The sequence below is a fragment of the Diabrotica virgifera genome, chromosome 8 (assembly GCF_917563875.1).
Source record: "Diabrotica virgifera virgifera chromosome 8, PGI_DIABVI_V3a".
NCBI classification, from domain to species: Eukaryota; Metazoa; Arthropoda; class Insecta; order Coleoptera; family Chrysomelidae; genus Diabrotica; species Diabrotica virgifera.
In genome coordinates this window covers 177,265,193-177,290,270 of record NC_065450.1, presented here as the reverse complement: position 1 = coordinate 177,290,270, position 25,078 = coordinate 177,265,193, and the positions used below count along the sequence as shown (strand labels likewise).

At 31.0% G+C, this 25,078-nt stretch overlaps 1 protein-coding gene across 1 annotated transcript in view; it reads left to right on the top strand.

The window, feature by feature from the left end:
• The first annotated feature begins 971 nt into the window (after positions 1–971).
• LOC114328928 (sushi, von Willebrand factor type A, EGF and pentraxin domain-containing protein 1) overlaps positions 972–25,078 on the top strand; it is a 208,499-nt gene continuing 184,392 nt past the window's right edge. Inside the window, exon 1 of the mRNA XM_050659175.1 lies at positions 972–1,154. Within this exon, the coding sequence (XP_050515132.1) occupies positions 1,064–1,154 (91 nt within the window). The 5' untranslated portion in view covers positions 972–1,063. The remainder of the gene's footprint in view (positions 1,155–25,078) is intronic.

Below are 25,078 nucleotides of genomic sequence, written 5' to 3'. Positions count from 1 at the left end.
GAACCCCCATTTTTTTATTGCAGATTTGGATTCCTTGCCCAAAAATAAGTAACTTTTATTGGAGACATTTTTACGAATTATGGTGGCGCTATAATCCAAAAACACGATTTTTGAAAATTTGTACCCGCTCACCCCCCACTAAAATGGAAAAGTTAACTTAATTTTTTTGGTTTTAGGACCTAATCTTCACAACCCAGTAGGTCTTCATGACGCTTTAGTAACTGCAAATTTAGCATCCAAGGCTCCCCTAGTATGTTTACCTTTTTTTGTTACTGAGTATAGTAAAAAGGTGTTTAAAGCATTAAATAAGCCTGTTTCGCGCTTAGCAGCATATTTGGTATTATACATTTTTTCATAAAAGAATATACAATGTCTTCAGCGGAAAGTAAGAACGCTTCTCACAAAGGCACAAAAACATCATCCACGCAGTGCAATAGAGAGAACAACATTACCGACCATGGTATCTAGGAGGACATATTTATGGACATAAATGAGCAACTGGATAAACAGGTTGCTAATTTAAGCATCTATTTTCAGGCGCAAGCTAAGGGAAACTGATGGAACCAGGAATTCGGATAAACCCATGTAAGCAAGAAAAAAAATGCACCTGGGTGAGTAGACTTCTACATGGGCGACATTTCAATCAGATCAGCCAATAATATGTCGATAATACAGCGTCCAACTGTATTTGGCATCAGGAAAAATGTTTTCCGAGACAGAACGTTTCACACTTTGTTTCTCAAAATTGCTAGTGGCACTTTCATTAAAATATAAATAGGTACTGAGATAAGAATATTTTTTGTTTGGGCAACTCTTGTATCGAGTGCCGAGGGCTCAATAACTTTCGCTATATATACAAATTACTATATTCAAAACAACTAAAACATGTTTCTTGGTGTACATTCCTCGAGTACTACCGTTGTGTGACTTGTTGACTTTCCTTTCCATTCCTCATTCTTGTAGAGATCGCAGCTGCGAGCGTAGTACCCGCCAAAAGTTGTCGAGAATGCTGTGAAAATTATCGCGCTCTGTGAATTTAAATGTGTTCCTTGACTTTTAAAAAATGTGTTCGGTGAAATATAAATGCCAAAGGCACAGTTCTAGTGTTCTAGTGATTCTATTTTTGGGATTTATCTCAATAAGTTTTGGACAAGGTAAAAATTCAAATATCTTTTATTTTAAGTTTAAAAATATTACATAGTAGGTATGTGGTCTTCCTAAGGGATAATACAGGGATGATAATTATTTAGCTATATCGTGCTAAGGCTATAATTCCCCATAGTTTGCCAGCACTTTGGAGACTAGTATAACTATTACTGAAAACGTTAAAAAATATTTACTACGAAATAAAATAAATTTGTTCATTTATTTTATTTCCTTGGTGTGTTAGTATGTAAAAATTTTTCAATAATAATGTACAATAATTAGTAGTTTATTCGTAATTGGAAACGGAAACCCATTTCAAAACTTTTCTGTTAGATACCTAATGATTCCTAAAACTCCTAATAGCCCAATAAATGACCGTTTTGTAGTGTAATTTTAAGGGGCAACTCCGAATTGCATGAAAATTTGGATTTAGGTTCTACATACCCTCCACTTCAAAGTTGAATTTGTGCCGTTGGTTGCTTTACTTGGGGGGTTGGGGTGATAGTCACCCCTCCTCGGGGGGGTGAAAAACGCGTGTTTAAAATAAGCTTGGAAATGGATAAATTGACAGATTATAAGCAACTTTCGTTCTATAAAGCTTTTTAAATAAGTCAATACTTTTCGAGTTTTCGCGATTTAAAATGTTGATTTTTTTACAAAAAAAAAAACAAGTTTTCAGAACGTTTTTCGCAAATACCTCAAAAAGTAAATATTTTATCAAAAAAATATTCTTAGCAAAAGTGTAGCATATAAAAAAAAACGAAAAAAATGGTGTATCAGTAAAGTCTATAAATTGAGTAAAAGCAAAGTTGTAGCTCATGAAAAATACGTTCTAATTCGTCGAATTCCAAATCGAATAATTCAAGGCGAAATCAACGAAAAATTACGCACTTTTCGGGAAAAGCTTATTAACATTTTTAAAGTATATAAAAAAAGCTTTATACTTGTTTTTTACAAATGTTTCTAGCATTAAAAATAAACGAGTTACATTGAAAAAAAAAAGAATGTGTGTGTACTTTGTACGCACGTAAGAAGTTATACTTCTACTACATATTATGTGATTTTTAAGACAATACCAAAAATTTTAAAAAATAAAAGAATAAAACGCACACAAACACATTGAAAAATGCCACAAAGAAAAAATGATTTCTGAACGATAATAATTGTTGGCAAAAATTTTAAATACGCATTTTCTGAAAAAAAATTATAGAACAAATATACTTACAATCATAAAATGCATAAAAAAATAAAAACTTGCATCGGGAATCGAACCCGTGAATTTCGGGGCGCTTTGATTCGTAATCGAAGCCTAGACTCACTCGTCCAATTCCACATTATTTGTCATGTGGAAAAATAGGGTAACTGAACGTTTTACTGTTTGACAGTTGTTTTGAATATAATTAAATTATGTAGTTTAAATTTTGTGGAAGAAAATATTAAAATATAACAAGACAGTAAGAAAACAATATATTAGATGAAGATTGGTAGAACTTTTGTTGGTAATCAAATTAAGTATGTAAATCAAAGCATTACATACCTACTAGATAAATAAATTTACGCCAAAAAATCATAATTTAAAAATAAAAATCGGACCTAATTTGGGATTTCTCTCTAAAATACCCATTCTTGAGAAAATAAATGTACAGTAGAGCGTCGATTATCCGAACGTCGATCAACCGAACGACCGCTTATTCGAACTATCGACTCCCGCGTCCCGCACTCGAATACCGAGCAAGCGTTAGTAATTGACGCTTAAAATATCTCCAATTTTCTTCAATATTGTATCCAAAAATAATTATGTTGTTGCAAAGACTGCACTTTTTTGTTTAGTTGCTAGTTGTCATTATCAAGATATAAATAAATATGTAGGTATATAAATATGGCTTTTATTCACTTGTGGATAAATATGTATGACTATAAATATGTATAAATATATTGTAGTTCGATTATCCGAACAAATCGGGTTTCCGAACACCTATGTCCCCCAATTAGTTCGGATAATCGACGCTCTACTGTATTTCAACCTAATCCAAATGTATAATTACAACATGTGGCGAATGGATTTAGTGTCCGCAGTCATATAAACCCAAATAAACAACAATTACAACATGATTATAATAAAAACTACTTACCAAATTAGAATGAGTTTTCCTTGTCCAAAAGTCCAAAAATATAGGTATATGAAAACTATTTAAAAAGGCAGTATAACTATTAACTAACTTTTGTTTGTTGCTTCTTTTCACACAAATTTTAAAACGCAACAACCATAAATAATCTAACTACAGCTGTGCCACAGCCGCCATATTGAATAATTTTTGACATGTCATTTGAACATCCAATCAGAACAAAGTTATAATGCGCATGCACCGGGATCATAGGTTTTAACATATAAAAATTCACCCTCATATCGCCGGTAAAGAAGTATAACTTCAAAAAAAGTTGGCCCCTTTTTTTGGTAAAAAAAAATAGTGAAAACCTCCCTCTATTTAGCACACTAAATAAAATTAATCGTTGCCGTTTTACGATTTATTTTAACTATATGTGTATTGTTTATATATGTAAGTTTGATTGGTTTGAAGTGCTTATTTTTAAAAAAATTTGGTTTTATAGTAAAAAAAATTTTCTAAAAATTTTTGAAAAGTTTCCTTTTTTCAAAATAACTTAAAAAGTATTAGTGATAAGAAAAATCTTAAAGAGTAAAAAAATATAGGTTTTGCCATAATAAATATGATAGTTTCATTTTGTTTTTCCGTAAGACAAAAATTGGTTAAGATATGGCTGTTCAAAATTTGCATACACTCGTGATTGTGACCCGTTTAAGCTTTTTCAACTATCACCCTTTCAAAAATAAGCACTTTAAACTGGTGAGAGTGACATATCATATAAAAAATAGTAATTAAGTAAATTGTTTGTAAAGCAGTAGCGATTAATTTCATTTGGGGAGCTAAAAACGGGGATATTTTCATGATTTTGTTCAAAAAAAAGAGGGTCAACTTTATTTTGAGCGTAACTCGCTTATTTTTAATGCTAGAAACTTTTATAAACAATTAAAATAAAGCTTTTTATAAACACTTTAAAAAAGTTTGAATGGGGTTTTCCCGAAAGGTGCTTCATTTTTCGGTGATTTCACCTTGAAATATTTGATTTGGAATTAGACGAGTAAGAACGAATTTTTCATGAGCTATAACTTTGTTTTTACTAGATTTATTGGCTTTACTGATACACCATTTTTTTTTGGTTTCTTATAACCTACACTTTTGCTAACGACATTTTTTTCGATCAAATATTTACTTTTTGAGTTATTTGCGAAAAACCGTCTGAAAACGTAGTTTTTTTGTCGAAAAATAAACATTTTTAATCGCAAATAACTCGAAAAGTATTAAGTTACGTAAAAAACTTTATAGAACAAAAGTTGCTTAAAATGAGTCAATTTATCTATTTCCGGTCTTATCTTGAACGTATGTTTTTTTACCCCCAAAAAGGGGTAACTGTCACCCCCCAAGTAAAAGCAACCAACGGCACAATTTCAACTTTGAAGTGGAGAGTAAGTAGAAACTAAATCCAAATTTTCATGCAATTCGGAGTTGCCCCTGAAAATTACACGGTATCGCCGTATTTCCTGTTCATTTACTGGGCTATAACTTACAAAAGGAATCGTTCCAAAGAGATCAGATTAAATAGATTCTGTACATTTTAGTATACATGATGTATTTCAATCTGATAAAAACCTTCCTTTTCCTTTTATCATCATAATCATCATTGGCTCTACATTCCATAGTTGGTCCTCATTAGCTTCCATTTCTTCATATCCTTTTTGCCTTGGTTTTCCAATTTCTTACTCATCAGTCGTAAGTCGTGTTCCACCTGTTCCTTAAAACTTTCTTTTATAATGACTTTTTTATAACTTCTTACCTCATAATATCAAAAATCTATAATGGACTACCTATATATTAAAAATAAAAATAGAATTTGAGATTACACCACAAAGATAAAAGTCGAGAATCTGTCGGACGACACAACAAACAACAAGGTATTTCCAAGGTATTTATACCAAAAAATAATAATTTGTAGAAACACGTAATATACCATTCAAAGCGATGGCAAAAATTTAGAAAGCATTTTCATCACCAACCAGGCTTCTACGTATAAAGTTGAACATAGACCTCACCTATTTTTTTCAAAAAAAAATCACCTCAGATTCAGCTAAAGAATCTCTGGTCTGAGTGAAAGAAAGATAAATAGAATTAGGTCTTCTCCAAAGCGGAAAACTCCGTGTTTCCGTACAAAGGTGAAAGAAATATAAAAGGAAAAAAAATTACCTGTAGTACACGTCAAATAAGACACAACAAGGGTATGAAAATTATAAGAGAATAATTGTACGAAGATTAGGATATAATAAGAAATTAAACACATGCTCTAGTATTTAAGAGGATCGGTACGTATTTTCGGCTGCAATGCTATTCAAATGGGGATTCATTTTTTATTTTTATTTTAGGAAGTATTTTTTAAAAATTTAAACGCAGAATGATAGATTACGTTATTAGCGAGGGCCGAAAGTCCCTGAGAACTTCTACAATGTTTATTTTAATAAGTTACAGGGGTGAAAAACTAAGAGAAACTTTAGTGTGATTTTTAATTTCAAATATATCATTCAAAATAAACTTTTTATTTATTCTAAGGGACTTTCGGCCCTCGGTAATTATTTAGTCTTTCATTCTGCGTTTAAATTTTTCAAAAATATTTATTGGTTTTTTCAGGATTCTAAAGAAATGAACACAATGCCGTGGTAATATTTTCCACGAAATCTATCTTTGTCTTACAACGCACTGAGCCGAATATAATATTGTCAGCATATAATTGTCAGTCAGACACTGACAATCAGTGACAATTTTAAATATTTGACATTGCATCGGGAATATTTTGAGTTATTGATTAAATATTATTGATATATAGTGTATTTGACAAATAATTGATTTAAGACGTGAACTTAATAAAAAGTTATTTATTGTGTAGTATTTGTGGAAGATCCAAGCAGAGAATATATCAGGATAATATATTTTGTGATCCAAGTATTTTGTTGTTAAAGATGTTCAAAATTGTAAGCGTTCCATAACAATATATTATTAAAAAATCACTTTAACACTTTTCCTCTTTTCTCGATTGAGTTTAGTTTTTGTTGTACAAATAAATTATTACAATCACTGAATACATAGTTAGTGAAAAAATTATCACATTTATTAACTGAATTAATAATTTGCAATTATAAAAATAACAGTTATCCAAGAACATTCAAAACTCATCTCTTTAAATTAATGATGACATTTTCAATTAGAATGACATTCTAGTAATGTTTACATATCCATACCAGTGTGAATTTTACTACACGTAATTTGCCGTGTAAAGACAGAAAAAGTAGAAATACACGTAAAATATTTGCGAATTATGTACCCATAGCCTTAAGAAGAATGTAAAACGAGAAAGAGCTAAACACCCGAGCTAATCGCCCGACCGCTGAAAAGATGGGGTGACAATCTTTCATACAAAATTGCTTAATTAAAGGAAGAAGAAGAAGAAGACATCAAAAATCTTAAGATAGTGTACTTCTTATTAAGCTTGAGGTACCCGTTCTTTTCAGAATCTCTTGCAGGAGAATGCTACTATACAATCGTATAATACTCCAGATTTTGAAATATTAGCTATAACCACTACTGGTCTTCAATCTTCTCCTTTCCAGTTCATTTTGATCGTCTATATAGATTCGTCTCTCAGTTTTGATGGAACATTAAGTCTCTACATACATAAAAAGGGGTATTTTTTGTGTTTTAACCATTTCATACCATTTACTTACTAGTTTCTAAACTCCTTTTCTCAAATTCAACTTTCCCTCATTACAGTTTTGTCGGGATTACTTCTAGTAGCTGGCTAAAAATTCACCAATGGATGAATTCAAAGTCGTTACTATGACTTGATACACCACAAACAAGAAGATATTTCTTCTATGGGCACAATCCTCATAAAAGTTAGTCGAAGTAAATAGTAGCGTAAAGATTTCTAAAATTGTCTAACATTCACTATTTTTTTAATTTCTGCTTTACTTACTTATATTCTTGATTTTTGATCCTTTTTTGAACTACATAAATATCTTAAAGTTAGAGATATGAAAAAAAATTAAACAAAATAATTGTTTTTGTTATTCATCAATTTCATTGTATTTTCGACAATAAAAGTGTCAATTTCTTCATATTTGCAAAATTTTTATAATTTTTATGACAAGAGTTTATTGAGGATCAGTGGCGCACCCAGGTGGGGTTTTGGGGGTTAAAACACCTCCCAGGGCATATAACAAAGATATATAAAGAATAGTAATAAACCACTAAAACCGCCTAAACCTCTAACTTTTTTAAAGTAAGACGGATTATGAAACCTTTTGCATTCGATTCGGGGGAGCTTTAGGGAAATTCTTGAATACTTGGCATGAATAATTACAAATGAGAATTGCATTCTTGTAGGCGGAAAATCCATTTTCCAAAGTGCATCTCAAAGTGTTTACACAATAAAAATTCACAACTTGGAAAATAATCATGAGAATGAGTTTAATTTTCATATTCGGAGGATATTGAGGTCGTTAAACAGGAATATAGGGTCGGCGAAGCTGTAAGAGGTACCTGGTGCCAGGAATCTACGCCATCTCTAGGAGTTTTATAGAAATTCGTTATTGAAAATAATTTATTATCTCGGAGTTTTAAGATCGCTGAACAAGAATATTGCAATGAAGATGTTGTACGAGATACCTGGTGCTCTGTATCTACGTGGTCTCTGGGAGTTGTATGAAAATTCGTAATAAAATTTGTTGCAACTTGTTATTCCGGGGTTTTTAAGGTAACTAAGAGTTTTAATCATATACTCGAGGTTCTCGCATCTTTATATCTAAAAAAATTATTATTAATAGTAAAAAAAAATTTCGAATTATTTTTTTTTCATAATTTTCGCTCTGAACTAAAATAACTTACTGTTATTGTTATTCACCGTTGAATTTTATAACGAATTTCTATAAAACTCCAGAAGACGAAGTAGAGTCCGGGCACCAGGTAACTCATACTCATACAGCATCTTCCACGCAATACTTATTGCAAAACTCCAGGAGATAATATAGATACCGGGCACCAGGTACCTCGTATAGCATCGTCTAAGCAATATTCGGGTTCAGCGACCTCAAATACCTCGGAATAAGTTTCAATGATGTTCATAATGTATTTCCATAAAACTCCAGGAGACGACGTGCCTATTGGGATATCGGGCACCAGGTACCTCTTACAGGTTCGCCGAACCCATATTCCTGTTTAGCAACCTCAAAACCCCCGAGTATAAAAATATAACTCATTTCCATGATTATTTCATTTATAGGAGATTCTGACCAATAGAAAGCTACAGAAATAAAAATTAAAGTGATAATTTTTGATAATATCCCGTCGTCAAGTATATTACGTCAGATGCCCTTCGTTGCTATGAAAAAATACATTCAGTGACATTAATGACAATTACTGTTTTAAAAGTTATAAAAGTGATGACTTTCAACCGTCAAATATTTATAACAACTGTGTGTTTAACTGTAGTAATTTGTACTTACATAAATAAATTAAAATAAAATTTTGGTTTTGAACAGTTTTATTCATGAAATAATCGCAGCAAATTGCACTCGATCTCTAAAATTATTATCGAATTGTTTCCCTCGTGCCACTTTGACATAATTTCACTCCCCTTCGGGTCGTGAAATTAAAACTGTCAAAGTGTCACTCGAAAAAAATTCGATAATTTTAGAGCTCTTGTGCAATTACTACTGATTATTTTCTGAGTTGTAAATTTTTATTTTTTGACACTTTAAGAAGCACTTTGGAAATAGTTATTTGTGAAACAGTTCGTGAAGTATGCTTTTTGCGAACGCACGCGATGTTTAGAGCACGAGCGACAACGGAGCGAGTGCTATACATCGCGTAAGTTCGCAAAAAGTACTTCACGCACTGCTATCTATAATAACAGTTTTCACTATACAATGTATTTATCTACTCTATGTCATATTATGTATAAGTTTTTAATTTGTGAAAACTGTCATTATAGATAGCAGTGCGTGAAGTAACAATGTATTTTAAATGGGATTTACTTTTTCGCACTGGTTTTGACACACTTTTATACAACAGAATACCCTTAACTTTCGCGTTGTCATGGTGATGACATAATGAGCAATAAATTACAACAAAAGTTTTGACAGTTTTGTGGTTTGACAGAAGTTAGAATTTTTAAATATCAAAGTTCTAAAAATTTTAGAATAGAAATGAATTCCAGTGACGAAGAGTTACAGTTGTTTTATTTGTTTATCGTAGATAAAATATTGTATGAAACTGTGCGTGAAATACTTTTTGCGAACTTACGCGATGTTAATCTAAACATCACGTGCATTCGCAAAAAGCATACTTCACGAACTGTTTCATAAATAACTATTCTGTTTACAACAATGCAATTTTTATTTGTACCTCATGCCGAGCATTCAAGAATTTTCCTAATGCTCTCTCGAATCGAACGCAAAAGGTTTCATAACGTAATGCTTTATATCCTCACCTACAGGAAAATGTAACTTTTTTTTCACAAAAAATACAAAAAAAATTCGGTTTCCAAGCCAACCCCTCCCAGAGGAAAATTCTCGGTGCGCCACTGTTGAGGATCTTTGTTATTACACCTTTAAATATCTTGGATTCCAATTATAATGCTACTTAATACCAATAGTAATTTATTTGGAATAAAATTTTATTTGTCCGGAGTTTTGTAATTTAGAATGTTAAAAAATCTAGAATACCTAACGAATATTTAAACATTCTGTATAGAGCTATAATAGTGTTTCTTACAAAATAAAAACAACCTTGTTATGTTTACCTTGAAGTTAAAAATTATTAAGATTTATTGCGGGCTAGACTAGTTACAGTTTGATACAAATAAAGACAGACATAGTTTTTTTATTGAGATTAAAAGTTATTTAAGTAAATTAAAACGTTCGTATTCGAATTAGAATATTCTAATTTAAATCTCTTCAAATTTGGTAGTCACCTCTATGCATGTACTTGTGTTCTACCTTGTAAAGTGTCCAAAAGCTCATTGCTAGATCTTGTCCAATTTTCATTTATTTTATTAAATTTAATAAAAAAAGCATTACATATCTCCTAATTTTTGTAAAAAGTTCCAAATAAATCATATTGTTGGCCGTGCTAAAAAATACCTCTTATATTGTTATCACTCAGTGTAATTCTTACCTAAACATTCTGTTTTTCATCGACTTATACCTGTATTGTAAATTTTTTGTATAAAATGCCGTTAAATTTTTCTTTTTCAACTTTTAGTTAGCTACAATTCCTTAAATGGATGTACCGAATTGCCGCTAAATGTGCTGATTCTATTCCGCCACGTTTTGTTTGCCAATATTCAATTTAATCCATTTAAATAATTTACCGAAAACTATCCTGACCCTGACCACCCAGAAAACAACAACTAATGGTACCTTTGCCTATTTAAATATTCTTCTATAAAAAGCCATACCTTTTCAATTTAATTTCATTTTTCGATGTGCAGCAAGATGTAAGAGGAGCTCGATTTGTGTTTCAACGCCCCTGTGAAAGGGTAAGATTTTTTTTATACCTATTGCTCCTTTATATTTTTTATTTTTTGCTTGTTCACATATTTGATCATTTATTGTCTCCATATACAGGGTGAGTCATGAGGAACTGTACATACTCCTACCTCGTATAGAGGCCCCTATGGGGAACAACAAATGACAATTAAAAAGTGTCTGCTCCCATTGTTTAATAATATACAGGGCGAGTTTCGCATTTTGACAGAAATTTATATTCGTCATAATTTTTGAACGGTCAGATTCTGTGTCTCTTATTTTGGTCAATCGTTACACTATTACCACCTAATCAACTGATTTATTCAAACTAGAAAAATATCAGGTCTGGCATTAAAAAATTAGTTCGTTTGGGTCTTAGAAAAAATTTCACCCTGTATACGCTTTTTGAAAACTCTAATATTAATTTTACAAATTAGACAAATAGGCAATTAAAATGGCATATTTATTTTTTTCCCCACACGATTACTTAATTTTTTATTAAAAAATCTAATTTGTCAAAATCGCAATTTTACCATAAAAATAAAAAAAATTAAACAACATTTTTCCTAAAATTAAAAGTTTCACCATGTTTTTTTCTATAGCACGTCTAGATCTAAAACTCCCCATAACACTTATCTTTGGACTCTATAGTTTAACATAGACGTGATCAAATAGATAAATTTTAAATTGTTTCACTTAATTTTTGCGATTTAACTTTGCAATTCACGAAGCTGCACCTTTTATTTTTAAAAATTCATAACTTTTACGAGAAGAAGACTGAAAGTCTACAACAATTGTCATAGTCTTCACAATGGTAAGAGATATGTGCTGTAAAATTTTTAGAAAAAAAAAATTTAAAATGGAACGTTGTAGCGAGTTAAACCGTGATTTCATCTTTTTTTTTAATTTTTAGGTTAAAATTCCGATTTTGACAAATTTAATTTTTTAACAAAAAATTAAGTAATCGTGTGGGGAAAAAATAAATATGCCATTTTAATTGCCTATTTGTCTAATTTGTAAAATTCATATTAGAGTTTTCAAAATGCTTATACAGGGTGAAATTTTTTCTAAGACCAAAACGAAATAATTTTTTTAAATCCGGACCTGATTTTTTTCTAGTTTGAATAAATCAGTTGATTGGGTGGTAACATAAATTAAATATTTGTTTAAAAAAAATTAATTTTTGTAATAAAAGTAAATTTTTTTAAATCTATGGTTCACTTTACCAAACTTTTAATTATTATTCATAGTCAAATTTGATTTTCTTATAAAAAATTAAGTAATCATGTGGGGAAAAAATAAATATGCCATTTTAATTGCCTATTTGTCTAATTTGTAAAATTCATATTAGAGTTTTCAAAAAGCGTATACAGGGTGAAATTTTTTCTAAGACTCAAACGAACTAGTTTTTTAAAGCCGGACCTGATTTTTTTCTAGTTTGAATAAATCAGTTGATTGGGTGGTAACATAAATCAAATATTTGTTAAAAAAAATTAATTTTTGTAATAAAAGTTAATTTTTTTTAAATCTATGGTTCACTTTACCAAATTTTTAATTCATAGTCAAATTTGATTTCTTTTATAAAAAATTAAGTAATCGCGTGGGGAAAAAATAAATATGTCATTTTAATTGCCTATTTGTCTAATTTTTAAAATTAATATTAGAGTTTTCAAAAAGCGTATACAGGGTGAAATTTTTTCTAAGACCCAAACGAACTAATTTTTTAATGCCAGACCTGATTTTTTTCTAGTTTGAATAAATCAGTTGATTAGGTGGTAATAGTGTAACGATTGACCAAAATAAGAGACACATCGATCTGACCGTTCAAAAATTATGACGAATATAAATTTCTGTCAAAATGCGAAACTCGCCCTGTATATTATTAAACAATGGGAGCAGACACTTTTTAACGGTCATTTGTTATTCCCCATAGAAGCCTCTATACGAAGTAGGAGTATATACAGTTCCTCATGACTCACCCTCTATATACGGATCCTAAGTTGTCCTGTTAGGAATCCAAATTAAGAAAGTTTATTCAAAAATCCAAGAGACTGAATATAGTGACGTTATTTTTTTAAATATTTTGTTATATATTATGGTAGTGTATACTTCATTATTTATTATTAACTTAATTTAACTTAGCTTGTGCATATTTGCATATTTCATTATTTATTATTAACTTAATTAAGGTAACTTAACTGAATTTTACTTCTTTTAACTTAATTGTGATCTGACTCCACAACTGCACCCTCAGTTACAGAGGATTAAACCCAGTGTGTTATTTTCATTGATTTTATTACTTTAACTTTCTATAATTATGTTGTTACCATCTTCTTCTTCTTCTTGTGCCACTACTATCGGAGATTGGAAATCATCAAGGCTACCCTGACCTTGTTTACAGCTGACCTAAAAAGTTCATTAGTGGTGCAGCCAAACCACTGTCTCAAATTCCGCAACCATGACATTCTCTTACGGCCTGGATTCCGTTTTCCTTCAATTTTTCCTTGCATTATATTTTAAAGTAATGCGTATTTATGACCTCTCATCAGGTGACCCAAATATTCGAGTTTTCTTCGTTTTTTTAGGTTCTCTGGGTATTTTTCTATCCTTCGTATTACTTCAAGGTTTGTGATTCTTTCAACCCAACTTATCTTCAGCATTCGACGGTAGCACCACATCTCGAAACTTTCAATATTTTTATGTTGTTCTGTTTGAGAGTCCAGGCCTCTACACCGTATAATAGCATGTTAAATACGTAGCCTCTTAGCATTATTAATCGTAGAGGGATGCTTATATCTCTGTTGCAGAAGAATTTAAGAATTTTCTCATCTTTATGAAGGTGGCCCTGGCAATTTCGATACGTCTTTTTATTTCATTGTTTTGGTCTCCACTTTCGTTTATTAAAGTTCCCAAGTATTTGTAACTTGATACTTTTTCAATTTGAATGCCGTCTATCCTAATATGTGCTGGTTGTGTCATGATTTTACCGAAGACCATATACTTGGTTTTTTTGATATTAATGTTTATGCCATAATTGTTGCAAGCAATATTTATGTTTGTAAGTAATCGTTGTAATTCTTCAACTGTTCTTGCAACTAGTATAGTGTCGTCCGCGTATCGCATATTATTTACAACCTCTCCATTGATTACGATTCCTTCATTTGCTTGCAAAAGGGCTTCCTGGCAGATGCTTTCACTATATACATTAAATAGCAGTGGTGACAAAATATCGTACTGTCGTACTTCTCTACGTATTTCTATTACTTTTGATATCTCATTTTCTATTTTGATGTTAGCTTTCTGATTCCAATATACGTTGAGAATTATTGACAGATCTTTATTATCTGTCTTTTCTTTCAAGAATGTCTCTTAGCCTATTGTGGCGTACTGTGTCAAACGCTTTTTCAAAATCGATAAAACATGCATGTACTTCTTGATTGACGTGTAGGCATCTTTGTGTAAGAACATAGTTACCATCACAATCAATTTATTTCATTCAGTTTTTTTCCTGTCTCTGATCACTGCCCTCAGTTTAAGGTCAAATATCTAAAATAGCAAATTTTTACATATTTGTCAAAATTATCACAATTGATCACAATCAGAGATAACATCAATTAACTTTAATTTACTTTTGCTACCTTTTATGATCAAAGAAGTTAAACACATTTCCAAAGGTTGGTTAATCAATGCAGCATAATCCATCCTTTCCATCACTTCGCTATTAGCCAAAATGTAGCAAAAAGGTATGAGATTACAGACTTTAGAAATCATTCGTTGTATCGGCATCATTTAGTTTACTATTACCGGGACCTGATGACGCTGTGCCTATTATAGACAGCGAAACCAGTCGTCGGAGTAATTAATAAATGATTGTGAGTACGTCTCTTTTACTTATTTCATACACCATGAACTCACATGTGCAACCCATTCAACATTTTAATTATTAAATATTTTTTAAAGCTAATTAATTTTGTGCAGATCCTGCATAAACTAATCCATCTTTTCTTACAATCTTTGTCTAATTTGATTTTTTCCGAACTCTTTCTTGATATATGATGAAACAAATCATTTTTAGTTGGTGAGCCTTTGAATATGTGAAATTTTTTCGACCTTATTGATTATATCGTTAAAATCAGATATTAATTCTTCTTCCACCTACGCCACTTCTTCAGCATCAGAATTACTAAGGGGATTATAATTTTTTCCTTGTTGAATATACTTAGGTATCATTTGTATAAATTACGTCTTATATTGTAAATTGTAAACAAGGGGCCTAGCAAAATTGCTTAAATGCCAGTTTTAGGTTAAGGTAGGTTAGGTTCAATATGAGTAGGCGCCATAGACATATAATACATAGACTGCGTGCTGCCATCTAAAACTAGGAGACGATTGCTTCAGAGAAAACTGAGGCTATTAGGTGAGAAGAGTCTTTCTAATTATTAAATCGGCGTGGGAAAGTGACGTGGTCGATAAACCCAACGTCATTGAACAAATCCCGTCGATTAGAAAGAGACTTCCCACCTAATAGCCTTAGTTTTCTCTGTCCCAATCGTCACTTAGTTTTAGATGGCAGCGCGCAGTCTAAGTATTAATATGTCTATGGTAGGCGCTTAACCACCTTTCCACTCAACGTAAGAGGTCTATTGTGGCTCATCCCTAGGCCCTAGGGTAAAGTTGTTTTTTCATTCCGCAGTCCTAGTAGGGCTCTAGTTGATAATGCTCTTTATTAAGCCTTATCCTGTCCAACCCTAGGCAGTTGCACAAAACGTGTTCCGCCGTCTCGTTATCAACCTGACAGAATTTGAAATTTGCAATTTCTGTCATCAGAAAGAACATAATTTCTACACATTTATTAATAAACCTATTCAAATGTTTTATATAGACAATATGTCAAATAATAGACAACCTTATGGACTAATTTACTTCCCATTTATGAAAAATCATTGAGGAGGATGAAATTTAAAAAATAATCACATAAGATACAAAAAACAAAGAGCTGAAGGAAGTGGAATACCAAAATGTCCTGGAATGAAATCAGTAAGAGGAAATAATAATTGATAAAGAAATTAAAGATTCGAACATGGAGGAGGACCTGAACAACAGATCGAGGTGAAGACATGAAGTCGGAAAACTTTGTAAACCGATATATAATAATATACTTTCTTTTAATTTATTATAAAAGAGATGAAAAATATTAGAAGAGGGGAATTCAAAGTATTCGTGCATTTTATTTTATTTTTCTAACTTTATATTATGCAGTATAACAAACAATGGTATAACGATGTATTATTTATGTTAAATTTGTGCGAGGACATCTACAGTAAAAACATTACATCGTTACGGTGCAATATTAGCAGTAGGTACTGGTCGAGTGATCATTTAGAAAGGAGAGCTGGTTGTAAATGAAATCTAAAAGGTCTTAGCAATTCTCAGTGGTGTGGAACACAATAAGCTGGCGATTTTTATATTATGGTAAAAAACGGAAACGGACTGCTTTGGTATATAGCCCATAAGCATTCGTTAAAGGAATTCACAACCGCTAAACCTCACTATTGTTTAATGAATTATTGAATACCACTTTAAGAAAGTAATTTATAAATCAATTGTTGGTGGAGATAATAGTTACTTCAATAAAAAAATTTCACGTAAAAGACTTCAGAAAGATATCTTAGGGCATTCAATTCCGCAATATCGAGATCCTGCATCCGGTGCAGAATTCGCATGTGTGTGTGTGTGTGGGGTGAGAAGTTGTAAACAAATAATACACACGAATTGTTCGAATTTAACTATTTTGATTGGGAAATAAGCCACAATTAAATTGAAAAAAATAATTTTATTATCTGTCTTTAAAAAGACAACCAAATGCAACGGTGATAGTAAAATTCTCGTGTTAGAGATTCCATAGTAAATCACGAGGGGAAACCAGGAAAAAAACCTCGTGATACTATCCCGACATCGTAAGTATTTGGTCTTACATTTAGTTTACTCTCAAAACTAATACCAAATTATGACTTTATTATATACAAAGTGTTTGGTAAAGAATGGGCCATAGCTTAACCTTACATTCCTGAGCTTAAAATAGGTCGATTTAAGCTAACTTACCTTAGTACAAAAGTTGATAATAACCGAGATACATGGTGTCAAAGTTAAACTTTTATTTTATTTATTTTTGAATATTTCCTGACAGGCATGGGACAACAACACGAAATTAGGTAAGTGGTGCTGGTATTGTACCATCTACTAAATTATGGTAAACAAACGTTTCTGGCTACTACCAGAGGCGTACGACGGAGGAACGTGAATGGTTGACCCTTCCCAAAGTCTACGCCACTGACGGAATTGCTATTTTAGTGCAATTTTTTTGATTCTTCAATACTTTCTATGTAAAAAACGTACTCTTCATTCGTAACGATAAAGCCATTAGTTTTCGAGATATTTGAAGCTTAAAACGAAGGAGAATAATACATTAATCAAAATAAGTGTGCCTTATCGTTACGAATGAAGAGTATATTATTTGCACAGAAAGCATTGGAGAATCTAAAAATTATGCTAAAATAGCAGTTTCATCAGTGGCGTAGAATTTGGGAAGGGTTAACCATTAACTTTCCCCTGTCGTACGCCTCTGGTAGTAGCCAGAAACGAATATTTAACATAATTTAGTAGGGCGTACAGTGCCTACACTTTCTGCCAAGTATCACACGGATGTGTCAAAAGTATTTTGAAGTATTCTTTTTTTTTTAAATAATGTATTCTTTCTTTAAAACTTTAATATTAACTATGTGTGTCCAGTCAGTACTATAAAACTATTTGACATATCCATATGGTACTTGGCAGAAAGTGTAGGTACTGTACACCATACTAAATTATGTTAAATAATCGTTTGTGGTTAATACCAGAGGCGTACGACAGGGGAAAGTGAATGGTTGACCTTTCCCAAATTTTACGCCACTGATGAAACTGCTATTTTAGCATAATTTTTAGATTTTTCAATACTTTCTATGCAAATAATATACTCTTCATTCGTAACGATAAAGTCACTAGTTTTCGAGATACATATTTGAAGTTAAAAATGAAAAGGCACACTTATTTTGATTAATGTATTATGCTTCTTCGTTTTTAGCTTCAAATATCTTATAAAATATCTTCTCTATCTAAATATCTTCAAATATCAAATTAATAGTATGTTTTTTACATAGAAAGTATTGGAGAATCAAAAAATTGCACTAAAATAGCAATTCTGCAGGGGCGTAGAATTTGAGAAGGGTCAACCATTCACGTTTCCATGTCGTACGCCTCTGGTAGTAGCCAGAAACGTTTGTTTAACGTAATTTAGTAAATTGTACAATACCAGCACCACTTACCAAATTTCGTGTTGTTGTCCCATGTCTGTCAGGAAATATTCAAAACTAATTAAAATAAAAGTTTAACTTTGACACCCTGTATTTAGGTTATTATCAACTTTTGTACTAAGATAAGTTAGCATAAATCGACCTATTTTAACCTCAGGAATCTAACGTTAAGCTATGGCCCATTCTTTACCAAACACCCTTTATATGTTATTTTAAATTATAAATAATATTAATAATACATAGATATACAGGGTGTCCCGAAAAGACCGGTCACAAATCACACCACAGACTCCGGGGTGTAAAATAGGTTGATTTACCCCACCTACCTATATACAACAGTGTACACAAAAAAAGTTACAGCCTCTTGAAGTTACAAAATGAAAATCGATATTTTTCCATATATCGAAAGCTCTAAGAGTTATTCTTGTTTTATTTACACTTTTTTTAATTAATTTCTGATATAGGTACAAAACGAGAACATAGATATAAATAATAAAAAAAAAAGATTTCATATTTGTTTTCGATTCTGAAAGAAGACTTTCGTTACTGGAAGCACGCAACATCATTAAAAGCTTATCAGCATATTTTCACCTTTTAATTTCAGTTGACATGTAGGTCAATATCATCAAAGAATTAGAACAGTATTTTTTAAATGCAGTAGTATGTTATTAATCACGATAACTGCAACGATCTCGTGAAAAGTGAAATAGTTGACACTTTCATTTAGTTTCTTATCATGTTAACATCCAACATGGACTTTTATTTTATTAAAATTTTTGTTACTACATATTACTAGTGGAGTCACTGAAGGTGGATATGAGCTATTACCTCCGATATCGTTCAACCTCCATCGATTTGCATGAAAATTGGTGAGTGGTTAGAGGATATCTCAAGAAACAAAGGTGATGTGGTGCCAACTTGCGCTTTTACCCTGGGGGTGGATGCCACCCCTTCGCGGGGTGAAAATAATTTTATTAAAAATAACCCCATAATTAGATAGGGAGACAAATTCTAAGCAAAATTTGTTATATAAAGTTATTAAAATAAATCAAAACTTTTTGAGTTATTAAAGATCAAAAATTTTAATTTTTCGTAAGAAAAATGCATGTTTTTAACCGATTTTTCATAGATATCTCAAAAACTATAAGTTTTTACAAAAAAGTTATTATTACCAAAATTGAAGATAATAAAAAATTAAATAAAATTCTTACTAAAAAACCTTTTAGTATTAACTAAAAGTGAGTTATAGGTAATTGAATGCATATTTTTTTCGGCGAGTACCCAAATCTAAGTATTCAAGCTTAAATTACGGGAAAATGATGCATTTTATTACATAAACTTATGTGAAAGTACCTACAATTATCTATCAAATGAGATACCGAACAAGTTAATAGCATTAAAATTTATGTTCAAAAAATTTTTCAAACTTTATCTTTTAAAAATTTTACCACAAAATGTTATCGTTTTTTTTTAATAACTCCGTTAATTTTTAAGATATCAGATTCATCTAAAAACGGTTTGAAAGGTAATTTCAAATGCTAGTAAAACGCGTTCAATCTAATCTTCTAAACCTCTTACTATTTTCAAAATCAAAGATTAAATGGCCACGGTTACATGGTTCTCGCAGCAAAATTTAAGCTTTAAACGTTTGTATCTCGGTTATTTTTCACCCTAGAGAAATGGTAAAAAAAGTATACTATTTAATGTAGGAAAAACTAAAATTTGGTTATTTACAATTTTTTTACGTATATTGAGTATTTTTATAGTTATTATCAAAAGAAAATTAAAGTGACGATAATTTTAAAAATTCCGATTTTTTTAAATTACATCTTTTTTTTTTTCAAAAATATGCATTCTAAACCCGTGAACATTGTTAAAATTATTACGTATGCTAATACAAAGAAATTTTTGTAAGGATCACTATAAATTTTAATTTTTGTGGAAATGGCGTATGTTTTATTTTTCACTTTTTCCTAAAAAATTCGAAAGGGTTCTCTCTTAGTTTCATCATAACTTGCTTAATTTTGATGCTATTAACTTCTTCTGGAGCTCATTTGTTAGGTTTTCTAAAGTACTTTGATAAGTGTTTAGTCAGTATATTTTATAAAATTCATCGTTTTACCGTTATTTAAGCTTGAATACTTAGATTTGTGTATTCATCGAAAAAAATATACATTAAATTACCTATAACTCACTTTGAATTAACATTAGTTTAGTACTTTAAGTGAATAGTGTATTCAATTTTTTATTGTCTTCAATTTTGGTAAGAATAACTTTTTTGTTAAATCTAATAGTTTTTGAGTTATACGTGAAAAACAGCTTTAAAACATGCAGTTTTTTACGAAAAAATAAAATTTTTGATCTTTAGTAACTCAAGAAGTATTGATTTATGTTAATAACTTAATATAACAAATTTTGCTTAGAATTTGTTCCTCTATCGATTTATAGTATTATTTTTAATAAAATAATTTTCACCCCAGAAAAGGGGTGGCATCCACCCCCAGGGTAAAAGCGCAAGTTGGCATAATGTCACATTTGTTCCTTGAGGTATCCTCTAACTGCTCACCAATTTTCATGAAAATCGATGGAGGTTCAACGAAATCGGAGGTGAAAACCTTCAGTGACTGCACTATACTGAAGCGACTTATGTATACGCTGTGAGCTCGTACGTAGAGGGGATATTTATAAATTCGCGAGCGCCAGTAGTGGCAAGTCTGTAAACGTTTACCGGAAATTTGACATAAATGTCAAGTGATTAATTTACAATTAAAATTAAAAACATTAATTATAAAAAATATTAGTTGGTCAAAGCTGTTGTATATATTTTTACCTTAAATATACCTACGTTTTAAATAATGAATTTACGTTTTTTTAATGTTCCGTAATATGTAATTATAAATTAATCTTTAATCTTAGCGCCATCTACACGATAATTGTAAAATTATCCGAAGTAAGAAATTAATATTTCATCAATAGAACGTCAAAATGATTAGCAAAATCTTTAAAAAATCTGTTAGAATTTAATTACTTTTTAGCGTTGTAAATATTAAGCGATAACAATTAAAATAGTAAATTTAAAAATTACCAGTGAAAGTTGAATAAGTATCCGCCAGGAGCGACACCAGCAAAGCTCACAGCGTATACGCTGTGAGCTTCGCTGGTGTCGCTCCTAGTGGATTACTAATCAACTTTTACTGGTAATTTTTAAATTTATTATTTAATTGTTATCGCTTAATATTTACAACGCAAAAAAGTAATTAAATTATAATCGATTTTTTTAAGATTTTGCTAATCATTTTGACGTTCTATTGATAAAATATGAATTTCTTACTTCGGATACTTTCACAATTATCGTGTAGATGGCGGTAAGATTAATATATTAATTTATAATTAGATATTACGGAACATTAAAAAAACTTAAATCCAGTATTTAAAACGTAAGTATATTTAAGGTAAAAATATATAACACAGCTTTGACAAACTAATATTGTTTATAATTAATGTTTTTAATTTTAATTTTAAATTAATCACTTTGACATTTATGTCAAATTTCCAGTAATCGTTTACAGACTTGTCACTACTGGCGCTCGCGAATTTGTAAATATCCCTTCTACGTACGAGCTCACAGCGTATACAGTCGGAAAAATAAAAGAATACCCATGAACGATCACATCAATCACTTATTTTGTATTTGCTGTCTTTTTTTATAAATAACAAACGTTTTTTATAGAAAGAGATAGCAAATACAAAATAAGTGATTGATGTGATCGTTCATGGGTATTCTTTCATTTTTCCGACTGTATCTATTTACAGCATTCAAGACCGTTTTGAGTATCTACCCATCAATTTGATCCCTAATTAGATAAGAAAATACAAAGTCTAATGGGCGATGAAACAAAAGATAAAAATATAAAGAATACAAAAGTTCCAAAAAATATATTACTCTTAACAGAGGTCACGAAAACAAAAGTAGAACGTTCATTGCATCTTGATACGTTGATTACGTCTGCGCAACGGAAAATAAAATAGAATTTGGAGGGAGTACTTTTTTATACACGAAAACTATTTCTTGGGCATAATACTTTCCACACAAAAAATATTTCAACACAAAAAATATTTGCACACAAACACTAACGAGAATCTTGGCGGCATTTTGGTAAAAACTTTAAAGGGATAATATAGAATAAGCACACACCGTACACATTTTATGATAGTACTAAAGAGGTGAATTCTAAAGTGATTAGTAGGGTAGTTCAACATAACGAAAATTTTATTCTTCTTCTTGTGCCGTCTTCTAACGATTGTTGGCAATCACTTCTTTAAACGCTTCTCTATCTTTTGCAACGTGAAATATCTGTTCAAGAATCTGTTCAAGTCCAATCTCTGATATTCCTCAGCCAAGATTTTTTCTTTCTTCCCAAGCCTTTTTTTCCTCTACTCTTCCTTGCATGATGATGTGTAGCAGAGAGTATTTATCGTTTCGAAGTATGTGGCCCGGATACGATGTTCTTCTTATTTTACACTTCACTACGGTTTTATAACACCACTACTACTATTCGAATGTTCACTTTATTTTGATTAAAGCAATCCAGCAAAAAGTTCTATTTTTCAACAATAACTACGCTCAGTTCTTCAAATATATCCGGCTCGAAGGACCATGTTTGTTTCACTTTTAGTTTACCGTGAATATATGTTGCTATAAAATATTACTTTAGCAAATTAAAATAATATCCGGATAATATAACAGTTTTCGATAGAACTCTTTATTGATTGCTACAGGTCTTTACAGATCAAGGTTTTGTTCACTACTACCTACTAAAATTACAAAAAGCTCTCGACCAGAAATCCCGTGGGGTGGGGAAAGCAAAAATGTCTTTATCTCTTGTACAAAATTTCACTTTGGAAAAAACGTAATTAAAAAATCGTCATCACTGTCCTTCTAAGAAGTAGCAACATAGCTTGCCTCGCACAAACTTTCCAAATACCTAACTTTATAAAGAGGATTATGAATACAATTGTCAAATATTACCCAGAACTATGTATAAGAATAAATATATTTTAATCTATTAAGAGAGTTCTGGAAAATAATTTACCCAAGCTTTAGGAATGTTCTGATATGCATCTACATGTAAAATAAAATCGAAACAAAAATTAACTAAACCATAAGGAGACGGAACAATTGTGTTCATAAGCTTTCTGCCATGTCCAATGTATTTGTCTTAACACTTCTTCGTTTGAGACTTTTGCAGTCAAAGGAATCTTCAGAATACGCCTATGTAGCCACATTTTGAATGCCTCCAATTTTTTTACGGATTGGGCTTTTAGAATCCAAGCTTCTACCCCATATAGTAGTTGCGACCAAACACAGATAAAATTCGACGAACTTCAATCCAGAGCCGGATTTAAGTTCCCTGGGCAGAATTGTTGTGGGGCCCTACCTCCTGACATTAAAAAATTGTTTTTATAACTATGGTATGCAGCCAATACAGGGTTTTCCCTTTTAGAAATAAAAAAAATTGATCTACTTTCATAAATTTCCTTTTAAATAATAAAAAAACAAGAGCTGTGACTTGTTACTGTAAAATATTAAAAAGAAACATACTAAGATGTATAGTTAAAGTCCGGGTACTTTTTGAAAATTCCTTGATTATGCCGGACATGCCTAGTTGCCTTAATACATCGTGTTCTAAGAGATGTGTTCTATAAAGGGATGATTCAAACTCACTTGATCCATCATAGACCGAAGTCGATTTGTAATTAACTTTAGTTTTGAGAATGATCTCTCTCCACTGCAGTTAGTTAGCATCAGAACTAAATATAAATGAAGTGTCACCTTAATGTTTGGAAACGCATCATTCACATTCTTTTCGTTTAGTAGTTGGTACATTTGAAGTTCTTTACTTATATTTGATAAGCCGATTTCCTCTTTAAATGAATTGAAAAATTCTACAAATTGTACCAGTTTGACACCTAGGTTTTCATCTAAATCATTGCTATAAATGTCTGTGAGCTTTAGTGAGTGAGCTTCAATTTCATTTGGAGTTAAATTTTCCAAATGATGTAAGAATCCAAAAATTGATTCATATGCAGAAAGCCTAATGAAGTGAACTATAAAAGCGATCAAATTTTGAGTCCTAAATTTCTCTGATGTTGTCTGAGTCAGTCGAATATTCCGTAGTTGTTTTCTATGTCTGTGTCGAATAGTCTTACAACTGCTGAACATCGCGTTTCGCGTCTCATATATTATATGTATGTACTTCGAAATTGTTCTGAAGCTATTTTCTTGTGGCATTTTTATAATCAAGTATATTCAAATGGGAAATAAGCCACAATTTTACCTAAAAATGATTTTATTAACGTTTCGACGCCCAAATCGGGTGTCGTTGTCAAAATACAAAATAATACTAAATAAACAAAAATGTTGTTGCTTAGTAAAAAATTCTTCTAATAATTTATTTAATCTGACTCATTTATATCGGCAATTCAGACACGTATTATACATTTTAAAGTAGACGACTTTAAAATGATATTGCCAATATTGATGAGTTACGTTCCTGGGACGACTTTATTAAAAGATAGTTCATTCGATTACATGAAATCAATCCCAACTCAATATTGGCAATATCATTTTAAAGTCGTCTACTTTAAAATGTATAATACGTGTCTGAATTGCCGATATAAATGAGTCAGATTAAATAAATTATTAGAAGAATTTTTTACTAAGCAACAACATTTTTGTTTATTTAGTATTATTTTGTATTTTTACAACGACACCCGACTTGGGCGTCGAAACGTTAATAAAATCATTTTTAGGTAAAATTGTGGCTTATTTCCCATTTGAATATACTTGATTACTTCATAAGTGAATATGATTTAGAATACAAGAAAAATAAATTGTAGGGGAAGGAGGCAAGTTTGACTCCAATTAAAA